The following is a 13,918-nucleotide window of genomic DNA, read 5'->3' on the forward strand; positions in this document are numbered from 1 at the left end:
GTAAGTCTTTTTATTAATAAAATATTGTTTTGCAAACAGATAGTTGTCTAAAATTCCTCTTGGAGACAAAAGTTGATCTATCAATATATTTCCCTGCAGGTGATTATAACAGAGACATTAGCTTCTTACCTAATGTGGACAAGCAACCCAGCGGTGCCTTTCAGTATCGCTAATAATATGGTCAATCACAGACAAAGCATAAGCCAAAGGCAATGCAAGTACCTGTTTTCAGCAGCAGTGAGGAGAAAACAGCTGACAGCAGGAGTATGTAAGTCACTGCCAGAAGGAATACAATAAAGGAAACAGTGAGTACTGTAAAAGCTGGCCAGTAATTATTAAAGGCTACCTACTGCAGTGCTTCATATAAAAATACATTCTTATCTGCTTCTGGCTTTTCACGTCCAATAGACTTGGAGTAACAGATTTCTTTCCCGACTTCATCTTGGAGACAGACTAAGCTGTTGATTTGGTGGCAGGGAAACATTACACCCAGGGAAACTTCATCAAGTGTTTATCATTTCTAGATATGTGAAAATATTTGTTTGCAAGTCATCGCTTACTTCTTACTTACCAATTAACAAAAAGTTCTCCGCTCAGTGACAAGTGTTGTGGGCCAATCACAAAAGGAAAGGGTTTTCTATTGTTTTATTATAGCCCACAATCTTTGCCAATTCACTGCATAGAATGTACATCATACATGAAGAATATAAGCTTGACACTTGGGTAGCAGCAGAGGAACAGTTTATCAGGATCTTTAAAGCAATCCTTATCAGAATTCAGTCTCTCACACCAACTAAAATAAGCAAATGTATAGGGTTTTTTTGCAGGTTGCTCCTGCAAGCGAAATAATGAAGAAATCAATGTGAGGGGTGGGAAAACAGCCCTGATGCTAGCTACCAAAAGCTAATTTGTGGACTGAAGCATGACAGCACAAACGGGAGTTTGTGTGGTGGACTGTCTTCTGAACAGGATAGCCTGCTTCTGAGAGTGTTACGAGACTGGAACTAAACACCCAAGAGTAGGTGTGAAAACATGGCATGGCCCTGGCAGTGACAGGTTTGCAAGGAAGAGCAATGGGAAGGGCAAGAAAGCCCCAGCTGAGCTTTCCAAGTGTGGCCATTAGGAATAAGATGCAAGGACAGGATTGGTGATCACAAAATCACAAAACCACATTTCTGTTCCAAACCTGGCCAAACCAAAAATACAGTTAGTCTTGTACCCACTTATAGAGGAGCAAGGAGGATAAGACCCAGCAGGCTGATGGACACAGCTGCACCTCAAGTTGCCTTCCCTCTGCTGCCTAACAGCAACAGTTAAGAAAACTAGACATTGCCAGGCACAAGAAATAACTTCATGCCTGAAGTGTTGGATGCTGAACAGAGACAGCCAGAGGACACCTCCACACAGACTGCTGTGTCCACAGTTCTCTGGCTCAGGCTCTACAGCATGTATATGCTTATAGCGTGAATCCATAGGTGGACAGGCATTCCCCCTGACCTCACTTTCTGGTGAAAGTGATTTTAATCAACTGATTCATCAACATCAATCTCTAATGGCTCCTATTTTTCTACTGTGTTGCTGCAATTCAAATCTGCTGCTGTTCCATTTTGATTTAGGTTCAGAATCAGTGCACCCAGTCATCTTTCACAACTGAATGAACGGGAGCGAGGCTCTACAATTGCTACAATCAGGAAAGTGATTGCAATCTCTGGGCTGTTAGAGGAAATTTAATTCAGTGGAGGAGACTGCATGAGTGACTGGATTACTAGTCATAATTCTACATAGAACATCTATTAAAATCTTGTGATTAAGAAAAGCTGTTCTTGATTAGTAATATAAAGTTTCTGGCATTTTCTATTGTACATTTTTGTGGGGAGGAACAGAGCAGTGAAAAATATGGTGTGCCATCTCTGTTTTGGAGTCAAAGTGGTCTGCATGTTTGGTATGTAGTGATGTGGCAGGCTGGCCTTTTGGGAAAGGAGTGTTTGAACAAGGGACTTAGTGTTTCTGGCTTTAGCCCAGCATTCATCCATTCAAGTAAACTCCAAATATTCAAATATATTGCAGTAAATTCATCCTGTAGGCTTTTGGTCCCAGAAGAATAACACTGCATAAACAAGATGCAGAATCTACTGTAATGCACTTTTTTAATGCTTAACAGAAAATTCAGCTTCCTCAAAGTTATACATGCTCAACTCTTGTGCTACCAATGTGGCTCTAATCCTACCACTGCTGTCAAAATCGAAATCTTGTTTAAAACATCAGTTTTAGTGGGGATGATTAAAGGGTGTTTCTAGGAAGCAAGACCTGCTATGAGTCTTATCCTTTCCCCTCCCACCTCCAGGCTATTCATTGCAGGAGATGTGACAGATCCCAGTGTGTGGATACAGCCACAAACTGAATGTTCTTACATCGCTCTGGACATACTTCACAGTTCTGAATATGAATCAAAATATTTCAATCATTTCAGACCAGGAAAAAAAATCATTTTTCTTTCATGCAACATCTTTTGTAAACAAAACTACTGGGATAAATTGTGGGAGGCAGCAATTTCTCATGAGCACAAACCAATTTTCTAAATGGCCTGTTATTTTCCCAGATCCTACCCAAGAAGCCACCTAATTTGAGGAGAACAACGCCTGCACTAGAACAACCTCTGCAGCTGCAGAGGAGAGACAGAATTTGAAGTTGCACGACCCCGTTTTTGAAGTTCAAACCATCTGGGACAGGAAGCATTATGTTTTAATCAAAATACCAATGACCCTTCCAGCTCTGCACTAAGTGACTGCAACATGCAGCTTTATTACAGCTCAGTGCTTACATAAGAGCATGAGTCAGAGTGCCTAACATAATTAATGAAAATGCAGAGGCTAAAAAGTAACCTAAAGTACATTTAAATACTCTTATGATTGCAACCCACTTCTTAAATTGAGATGGTGAAATAATGGAGCTTAGGCTGTGCAATCTCAGTGCTAGATCATTTCCAGCCACTTACCCCAGTCTGTTAGTGCTGTAAGAAGGGGAAATGGGAGTGAGTGCTTCACGCCATCAGCTGGCACAGCTCTCCTCAGATGCTGTAGCTCCTGTCCATTTCTCTCTCCTCATCTGTGGCCGGAGGATGTTTTTTTAGCAACTCAGTGAAGAGTGGGAAAGCTTTAGCAGACACTGGAAGGCAGAGGGCAGCAAGACTGACTAGGCTAGAGGAGCCAGTGAGGATATCGACAGTTGTGGACAGCATATGTGTTTCTCTCTGGCCCCTTCCAAGAAGTGATCCAGCTGCTGCATTCTCTGTAAAATCCAAGGGAAACAGAAAGGAAAGCAAATATCTGTGCAGTGTGCGCTAGTGCCTATTCTAGTTACCACTCTATCGCTCATTGCCACCCATGGAAAGTAGCCAAACCAGAATTTGAGTAATTAGGTTGAGCTGTACTTCAAATTACAAGAACTTGTCATCCACCACCTCAAAGAGGAGAGGAGAGACTGCAGGTTGATTGTACAGAAGTTAAGTTACAAAGGTGTCTCCCAGACCCCCAGCAAATCCTTAAGTATAGTCCCAAGCAAAGGTACAAGAAGCAGAGAAACAGCAAGAGGACTCTTGCCTACCTGCAGCTGCCTTCCACTTTATGGGTGCTTGAGCTCCAACACCCATAAAGGCTAGAACCAATGTGGAACCAGCATGGGGACAAGCTAGACAGGAGTGGTGTGAGGGCAAAAGAGCCAAGTGCCCTTGCCCAGATCACACGAAGAGACCAGTGATCCTCTCTGAGCTGTACTCCTCTTAACCTGGGTGCAGGAACCCAACATACTGAGGCAGACTGCTGGATTACTGCAAAGCAAGCTGAGTCCCAGAGCCCAGGAACATTATTTGCCTTCCTAGCTTGTCTCAGTCAGTCAGGAGAAGATAGCAAGACACAAGATCATGGGTGCTCCCATGCATGGAAATATTCAAGGTCAGGTTGAATAGGGCTCTGAGCAACCTGATCAAGTTGAAGATGTTCCTGCTCACTGCATGCAGTTGGACTAGATGTGACCTTTATTTTCCTTTTAGTCCAAGCCATTCTGTGAAAAACCTGAGGAACCGGAGAACAAAGAGAAGATCGAAGAGAGCCCTCAGCTCTGAAGGGTAAGTTGAAATGAACATGACTCAGCTGAAAGTATAAATTAAACATTGATTCTTTTTTTCTATAAAATTGTCAGGACCACGAATAACAGAAAAGCTGCATTTTGAACACATCCAGATTTTCGGGTGGACAGGACCTTGAAACAAGGAAAAAGGTAGAAGGTTCAGAGACAGAGTGGAGGGCCTACTGAATGTTCAGGGCAAAGACACGTATAAAATAATTTTCTAGCAAGGGGGAAGAGAAGACCATTCTTATCCCATTCTTAGAACTGCATGTTAAAAAGAAAACAGGTTACACGCTTACAAAATAAAAAGTAGCTTAAAACCACTTAGAGTGTAGAAGTCAAGACAAACAAAAAAAGCAGAGACTGTCAATGGAGTCCCACCTCTGAAGATATGCCAGGCCTCTCGCATTATTCATCACATATAAGTGAAGTAATGTCTTTACCTCAATGAGATAATATGGGTTATTCCTGAAAGACATGCTTATAAGTTTGCTGTAATGTATTTTAGTAGAGACAAGGACACAGGAACACGTTTCACTATTTTAATTTTAAAAGATAGAACAGTAATATTGACAACAGCTGCAAATATATTACCAGCCACCTTTGTCCACAAAGCTGAACATACAGTACACAGTACAAAAACATTCTGAAAATGGAAACATTTTGTCTAAATTTGTTTAGAACTTAGCATACTGCGATGCCATTTACTGCTACTACTGCTCACGCTCAGCAGAATAATTAAACAAATAGCTAGCAACAGATTTTAAGCAGAACAAAGGCAGAAAGTGTGTGACATTCTCTAATTGCTGCAACAAGTGACTACACTTGGCTTTAGGCAAACCTCAACAATTAGAGCTACCCTTAAAAGTACACACCAAGCTTTGAGGAGCAGTAGCACACTGCCATATAGATGTTATTGCTACAAAGCAGACTTGTTGAAATAACTAATCTAATTAACAGGCCAAGATGCAGCATGGATGCGTTTCAAAACAGCCTGAAAAACACCTAAAAAACAAGTTGTGATTCACATTCCAGAGTCAATATACACAGTATAATTAACACTGTCTTATTACCATTTATAACAGTATTTGAAAACATGAAATCAGGCAGGAAGGTTCATGGGACACAGTGGTAAGGTTCTGCTAGCATGCCTCTCCTGCTGAGTTATAGTAAAAGATATCACTGAAACTGTAAGTCTGCATCCTTTCTTGGAATTCATCACGTATTCTATCAACATTTCTCTAGGGTCCTCAGTTGTTACCATTGTGTATAAAAATATTTTTTTAATTTATTTTTTACTTAAAAATAGTTTGCAAAGTGCATGGACCAGCTCCCAAGAGATGGTTATTTCTGTCATTGTTGCAAAGTACTGAAAATCAATACTGTAAGTTAGGGAAGCAAAATTTCAATGTTTACCTTATATGGGTGGAAATAAGTGGGGCTATCACTTAACTCCTGCATGCCGCTTCCTTATGGATACTGGAAATTAACATTTAGGTAGAAAGTTCTGGTGAAGGTTGCTGAACCAAAGGGAGGGAAGAAGGGAAGAGAGACCTTTGCAAAGATTCAGATACAATCCGTACTATCTTGTGTGAATCCACAAATTAGATGGCTGCAGAAATATAACTCTCAACTCTTTTTTTTGAAGGTGTAGGAGGTCCAAACAGCCTTTCTCTTCATTGAGTTTACAGACCAAAATGCAAATTTTACATGCCTGAGGCTGGGCAATGTGCATACCCCTCAAGAAGCCAAAATTATGCAACCCTCCTGTTACTTCTCCTTGTCAATTAACACCAATGGGTGCTCAATGGCTGCTCTGTTGTTATAGTTCAGGTGATATTTTACAGAATACAACTTAGAATAATTGCACTTGGCAGGGCATATCCAGGCAGGAAAAGAAAAAGAGAAAATACATACATAAAAATGCTTCTTTCATGCTACCTTATCATAATCTGCATTGGAAGAGGCACAGAAAAATAAATTTCCAGTTTAATGCACCACAACAAAAACATACCATCCCGATGCCTTCTCTCTTGAACCATCTGCTAAAGCGTCTAGCTGGGAAAGAACGATCAAAACGTGCTATCTAAAAGGCTTTCAAGGAGGGCAATGCCCCCTGGACTAGCACAGGAAGATGACAACATTGTCCCTCAGAGTCTTTGCTGGCTTCCTCTCACCTTCTCTCAAACATAACAAGATGGGTGTGGAGGAGATAGGGAAGCCATTTCCAACCTATTTTAGCTTGCTTTTGGTATCTACGCATGCAAGCAAGAGCATCAACATTTAGAAGCCTGAAGTCCCCATATCACTGATAAACTGAGCACAGAAAATTCCAGAGAATAAATCTAGATACCAAACTCTGATGGCAGCACTTGGAAAGCCCACAGCATCAACTCTTTTTGATGGATACTAGCAATAACCACACTGTCTAAAAATGTATTTGCTGGCCCCACTTGACATTTTACAGCAGAAGTTGCACTTTCATTCTTCTTTAATTGTTCTAACCCTCAAAATGTAATCACAAGGGGGAAAGGACAGTGATGAAAGCCTAGTGGTTACCTTACTAGAAAAAATATATATCAGAGTAAAAGGCATTGTGCAACACATTTTCAAACAGCACTGTAGGGAAGGTTTCTTCTCCACTGATGCATCTTCAGTTATTCAACTCTGTGAGGAAAATTACTGAAGAAACATCAGCTCTGCGCTGTCTTTTTAGTCAAGTTAGAAGCTTATGGATCAATGTTAAAATTGTGGCTATTTTGTCCTAAAAATTACCCTCGAATAAACCATTCATGCACTGTCAATACCATAAACATACACACAAAAGGAAGGCTTTAGCCAACACTCCTGGGTTTCCATCTTTTTGTTCAGCCTGGTAACAGTACATGATGACACACAATTATAGGCAATTAATTCAAATATCTGGGAAACAAGAAATCACATCTGCAGTTAATCATCTTGTGCTTTTTCCAAACCATAAATCATTTTTGTAAAGGAAGAGAACAAAGATATGAGAGATATAATTAAATGTGACATTTTCCACAAATCAAATGCTTCCTACAAATGTGCCAATGACATCATTGAACAGCAAATCTTTCCAGATTGCTCTAGTGTTTATATGATGCTCATCATCTCTCTGAGGGTCATTTGAGGCAGAGTATGCTAGAGTAAAACCGAATTGCCACTGCAAACCTAGGAGATTACTTCACTGTATTACCCCAAATCCCATCAACGGCAAACACCACTGCACTGACTGAAATTACTTCTCAGGTGGAACTTTTCATATACTGATCTGCAGTTGACACCTACAGTCTGTTCACAGCCCTGCTGGTAATTTTGGATATAGGCTCACAGTGAGATTTTGACCCTTTGAAAGGAAAAGGCAGAACTTTAAAGCCCCTATATAAGCTGGGTCATGCTTCCCAGATGAGCCCATTCAGCACAAACTCTACCACAGGACCAAAGTGAGCAGAACCTGAAGTTATACAGCACATATTTTTTCCCTTTCAGAGCAAGAACTGATTTTGCAAAAGTTTTTATGCTTAGAAGGTTAGAACATACCATTCAAAAATCAGAAAAAAAAACCTGTGCTCCATGTAACAGTAAAGGGTTTATTTCATTTCTGTTAAAAATTATTTTAAGGTTTTCAGTTTGGCAAGAGAAGAAAGTGTCAGCTTTGGGGTCTAGCTTAGAGGATTTTTTGTGTTATTATTATTAGTCTCATTTCCTCCATCAAAATGAAATGAAACAAAACCAAACCACCCAACTGCCCAGCGTTCCTCTACAAATCTAAATGGTTTGTGGGTTTTCTTAGATGTAAAAACCTCTTTGAAATAACTTCCAGCAAGCTGGAAATCAAGCTTGTGCCTTCATGTCTATATCATGTTATTATTTCCAAAATAAATGCAGGTTTGCAGTACAAACAACCAAGACAATTCAAATCAATTCTTTTAAAGAGAGAGGTATTTAGGTGACAAAAGATTGGTTTGATTTCACTTTGGGGGTGCTGACACACACACACAAAAAAAAATCCAATACTTAAAGAAAGACTGGTACGATAAGAAATAGGTCATAAAAATGTATGTGCTTGATATTTGTGCTCTAATTTATTAGCTCACAGCATATGCACAAAATGAAAAGCCAGCTAAAACTAGCCTTGCTTCATTTCCTAGTTTGAACAGGACTTCAAAAGAAAATGAAGAATAAATAAAGAAGGAAAATGAAGTCTACTGACTTTTGGTTCCCGAATTGAAACTCTGTAAGGTAATTGTATTTTCAAAGATGACTCTAATTTCTGAAAATTTTCTCAAACTGGGCAAGCAGTACCTCCAATGTTTTTTTTAAAGTCATAACAGAATTTTATTGAAAAATATTCATAACAAAAGAAATTGTTTTATTAAAGCTGTGGTACTATTTTTAACAAAAATAAATATATTTTAATCTAATAATGCCAGGATCCTAAAAGAATGCTTGTAAACTTACCCGCAGTTAACAAGCCACTCAAAACAGAATCATTATAAAAATCCTTAAAAAAACCCAAAAAAAGATAAAAGACAAAAGGAACGGACATTAAATTTTAAGGTTTTGGATTCAGCTGTAAGTACATGTACGAGTTGTATGCTAGGAAGCTACAGATGTCAACATTTCCAGCTGTAGTTTCTTAGCTATTGGTTCATACTCTGTTCTTCAACCTAGATTTCTTGCAATTTCTGGATCATAAAGAACATTCGTATCTCTCAAAGCAAATATCTTTATTCTTCACAGAACTTTGAATACTGGTGTTTTGATCTACAGGGAGTTAAGTATTCTTTGAAAATTTTTTTTTGTCCAGTAATTTATATAACGATTATGTTTCCATATATTTCTATCTCCTTTCTTACTACTAGTACTACATTGCCTCCAAAACCAAAACATTTGGGGAAAAAATAAAAAAGGTAAGAATAGCTATGGACAAATTTACCGCTTCAAATAGGAAGCTGTGTTCTAGTTCTGGAAAATTCAGAAGAAATCTTGTTCACTCTGTTTACTGATCTTCCTTTGTCTTATACCCTGAACAATCACATGCCACAATTATGTTATTATCCAGTCTTGCAAGCAGACATGTGCTGTCCTAGAAAAAAAAAAAAAGATTGCAATCCTACCTTATTATGGTGGAAGTAACCCACAACAACTATTCAAACCAGCACGTTCTTCACATACAACCTGCAACAGTCCCCAAAGGATGTGGGATCTAAGTAAGCATAAAATCGCTTTAGCAAACCAAATGGCAAAATTACTGTTAAACAATTGTCGCAGTTAATAAGATTAATGATCAAATCAACAAAAATGCACTCTTATTAAATTTGCTCAATTCACAGGGGGATGTTCAGGAGAAAAAAGTCCTACTAGGGTAAATAATTTACTTGCATGGGGATGCTGGAATGGGATCCCAGCGCATTCAGAGAAAATTTCACAGTTGTGCAAATCATTCTGGCATATGCTTTAATCACTACATAATCTGTTGAATCGGTCTTAGCTAACTATGTCCAAACCCAGTATGTGTCTCATCTCAGCAACATATCAGAAGGGGATATGTGAACATATTCCTTCTGTTCAGTTACATCACAAGATCTAAAGCTGTCAATTGAATTAAAAACATAGTAACACCATATAGTTCTGGAATCCGGGGATTTGTTATGATTTGTTTTCACTAGAGGCTTGTTGATTATGTTGAACCAAGTCTGCCTTCTGTACAAGGCATTAAAATAACTCAGAGAATAATAGAACACCAGCACTGTACACCAGCTCACCTCCTGCCTTTTTAGCGCGTAACACAGTGCAATGGCCTTCCTTGGTGGGCCGCAAGGCTGCCATCCTGCACACTGCACAGCTCGACAAGCCAACGTGGTAAAGAAATATTTTTTGCTATCCTTCATAACATTATGGCTTCTTCTCTTTCAAATATCAGAGCGCAGACTCAATCTGAATCTGCTTGTACTGTATCAGCCCTGTCTTCTAGGATATCTTTGACCCAGGAGGATATATGTAAACCAGGCATTACTTACTAAATGACTAACTAGAGAATTTGCTCAATCCATACCCACTGCAGTCACAGGTATTCTTCAGCTGCTCACCAGTAACCAAAAGTGACAGAGAAAGCCAGTCCAATCTCTGTACAAGGTCAAATTCTCGCTGGCTTCAGTAGAAAAATAATACGTAGAAACATCCTGGGTTAAAAACATGTGCATGAAAGTGCAGAATGCATTAAATACCCAAGGCAAAGAGTACAACCCTTCCCCACTTTCAAATGGGCAAAGTGACAAGAGTCTGAACACCACTGAGGTCAGGAGTATCCATGATACCCCTCAATAGTTAAGGTCTTTCAGCGTCTGCGTTTCCCCATGCTGGATCTCAGCATTAATATCCCCTCCACGGGAGTTCCAGGACTGTCAAGCATCTTCTGCCAGAGGTGCTGCTCTTCCCCTTGAGAGTCCATCCAGTCAACCTCCTTGCCATTACTTACACCTGGCAATTACAAAACCATGAGGTATTTTAGAATCATAGGATTATAGAATCACCAGGTTCGAAAAGACCAATCGGATCATTGAGTCCAACCATTCCTATCAAACACTAAACCACGCCCCTCAGCACCTCGTTCACCCGTCCCTTAAACACTTCCAGGGAAGGTGAATCAACCACCTCCCTGGGCAGCCTCTGCCAGTGCCCAATAACCCTTTCTGTGAAGATTTTTTCCCTAATGTTCAGCTTAAACCTCCCCTGGCAAAGCTTGAGGCCATTCCCTCTCGTCCTGTCCCCTGTCACTTAGGAGAAGAGGCCACTCCCTCCTCTCTACAACCTCCTTTCAGGTAGTTAAAGAGAGCAATGAGGTCTCCCCTCAGCCTCCTCTTCTCCAGGCTAAACAACCCCAGCTCTCTCAGCCGTTCCTCATAAGGCCTGTTCTCCAGCCCCCTCACCAGCTTCATTGCTCTTCTCTGGACTCGCTCCAGAGCCTCGACATCCTTCTTGTGGTGAGGGGCCCAAAACTGAACACAGGATTCGAGGTGCAGTCTCACCAGTGCTGAGTACAGAGGGAGAATAACCTCCCTGGACCTGCTGGTCACACCATTTCTGATACAAGCCAAGATGCCATTGGCCTTCTTGGCCACCTGGGCACAATTTTGGCATATTATTAGCAGGCACCTCCTTAATATCCTCACTCATTTGGTCCAACAGTGTGTAAGAAAGACAATAAGCAATTTACACCACCACCTCTACAGGGAGTTATACTGAAAACAGGTTTCTCCTGGAAAGCACCAATCATTACACTCCTTTGCTGCACATGGATGGAAGTACATAAACTTCCCCACTGTATACAACAAGCAGCTTTCTCCTAACAGAGGAGGAATGGATTTGCACTTCTTCCAGACCACATCATCATCAGGGGAAAGGCTGCTGCTGGAGAGCAGTACTCTCCTCCTTCTCACTGAGATACTTAGACATCCTTCCAAGGTATTCCCAGTTCTTCTAGACTGCATAGAAGTATAACTGGACACGAAAATTCTGTCTCTCACTCAGTGGAGGAAAGAACAAAATCATCTACAGATTACATGTTGCCTTCTCTTTCTTTTCAAATTCCCCAAGTTCTCATGCATTTTCTATGCATTCTGTAACTTTTCTGTCTTTAATATGTAAGAATTAATCACAGTGAGGAAAGAGGAAAACAGAACAAGAAAAGCAATAACCAGCCAGATGGGACCTTACCATTTCCAATGTTCAAACGAACACCTCCCAAAAAAATGTTACTGGAGAGCGACTCCTTGTCCCACACGGTCAGTTCTAGGCAGACGTTGCGTATATCCCTTGAATTCAAGCCACTGAAAGCAAAGGTATGATTCCACTGGGGGTTTACACTCTTCTTTATTATTGGAGTTTTGTGTTTTGTTGCTTTGCTGTCATCTGGGAGAAGGTATCTGGGAGAAACAGAAAAGGAAAATTGAATATGCAGGTGGTACATAACATAATATTCACAAAGAATTATAATCATGTAGAAGCTCAGATGGAATCAGGACCACGTTTCCTCACTGATGTTAATTTAAGCATATACCTGAAGTGCACACTTTTCATTTCTGCTCCATTTTTTCTTATAGTTACAATGTCAGTTATAACCAGCAGAAATTGAAATTAGTTCTCGTTGCCCCATGTCTTAACTGCAACCTTTTTAATTGAGTGAGACTAAATATCAACAGGATCATAAACACAGCCTCTGGAGTTGCCTAGTCCGGTCTTCCTCTTAAAGCAAGACATGAATTCCTCCAGAAAGAAATGGAAATGAATGATAAAGAGGGAACTTCAGCAGGCTAGCATCATTAGAGTTGCCCAAACCCCCTGCTGAGCGCAGAAACACTACTAAGAAGTCTGACAAGTTTTCCACATTTTACTTCTAGTGAAAAATTCCTTTAGTGAAACTAAGCAAACTTAATACTTTGGTTTCAAAATCAGACACCTCTACAAATTCTCATAGTCTGTACCTTCACTTCCTTCAGTAAAGGTAATAGAGTAACTATGTAGTTGCACATAAATACGAAAGAGTCAGACATACAAACAAATTATATTACAAGATTTCCATCTGGATTCCTCTACAGGCTTTTACTTGACAATAATCATAAACTAGTTTACTGTAGTGGGTTAACTGTGTGCTAATCTATGTCAAATTATCACAAAGTAACAGTGCAGATTAGACCACTGCAGCATCTCAATTGGTTCACAGCAAGCCGATTATGTATCTATGACAGACCATCAGTCCAAGGAAAACAGACTCCTTTCTACTGTTCCAAATAATCCATGTCAGCAACTGGAGACACCACTAACTAAAGAAAGACGGGAGTATTATTTGCCACATGTTGCTGCTGCTAATGTAAAAAAGCTTTGACAACATTTTCTCCCCGAAGTCTGTTGCAAGCACCAGGTGAGAGCAAGCTGTAGTGGGATCAGAGAGTCTATTTTCAGTAAAAGGAATGCCCTCACATATGTCAGGAAAAGAGATGGTGTAGGAAAAATAGCTCAAACCTTTTCTACATGAAGTGTGTGAGTTTAGTGGTAGTTTGAAGTGCACTACAAGACCAAGATAAATTCTCAGCCACACCAAGAACTTAAAGGCAGAATGTTTTCTATGGTCCCCATTTATTAACAACACTCAAATCATAACTAATAAATGGGAACATCTCTAAAAATCAGAAATTCTCAAAGATAGCGTAAGAGAAAAACTGGCAAAGAGAACAGTTTTAAGCTATCCGTTCTTTTCTAAATGTAACATTTCTAATGCATAACTTACATTCATGAGAAGTCCAAAATAACGAGGTATGCAGGATTATGCTCATTTTATTAAAACACAAGTATGCCCTAAATGTAGCATTTTCTGTATAGCATTTTGACTGTCCAACACAAAATACTGTTTATCCAATCAAAATGTGCATACATGTCATGCTAGGTATATTTTTATGTATGCACATGCATATCGGCATATAAGTGACATGGACCTTAAATTTTTCAAAATTATGCATCTTTAAGGTCAAACCTGAAAGCCATCAGAGCTGAATCTTGAGACACCTTCTGCCAAAGCTTATTAAACGTTAACTATTATATGTAATTAGAGTTAAGACACTACATTTGAAGTCAGTGATAGACTTTGTGGGAACTCTCAGGGTTTAAATCTGGTCCTTGACACTGTACTACGTGCCAAATGGCTTTCACAATTAAGCACTAGAAAAAGAAACCCTGAACTATTTATAGTATATGAAACATGCTTAAATTAGAT

The 13,918-nt window shown here is 39.7% G+C and overlaps 1 protein-coding gene across 2 annotated transcripts in view; it reads right to left on the reverse strand.

The window, feature by feature from the left end:
* Window positions 1–10,024: 10,024 nt before the first annotated feature.
* SYTL5 (synaptotagmin like 5) overlaps window positions 10,025–13,918 on the reverse strand; it is a 58,645-nt gene continuing 54,751 nt past the window's right edge. For both annotated transcript variants that reach the window (XM_069849951.1, XM_069849950.1), the window contains 2 exons: window positions 11,866–12,074; window positions 10,025–10,629 (listed from right to left, as the gene is read on the reverse strand). In XM_069849951.1, the coding sequence (XP_069706052.1) occupies window positions 10,487–10,629; window positions 11,866–12,074 (352 nt within the window). In that variant the 3' untranslated portion in view covers window positions 10,025–10,486. The remainder of the gene's footprint in view (window positions 10,630–11,865; window positions 12,075–13,918) is intronic.

The sequence above is a fragment of the Phaenicophaeus curvirostris genome, chromosome 1 (assembly GCF_032191515.1).
Source record: "Phaenicophaeus curvirostris isolate KB17595 chromosome 1, BPBGC_Pcur_1.0, whole genome shotgun sequence".
In the NCBI taxonomy this organism is placed as follows: Eukaryota; Metazoa; Chordata; class Aves; order Cuculiformes; family Cuculidae; genus Phaenicophaeus; species Phaenicophaeus curvirostris.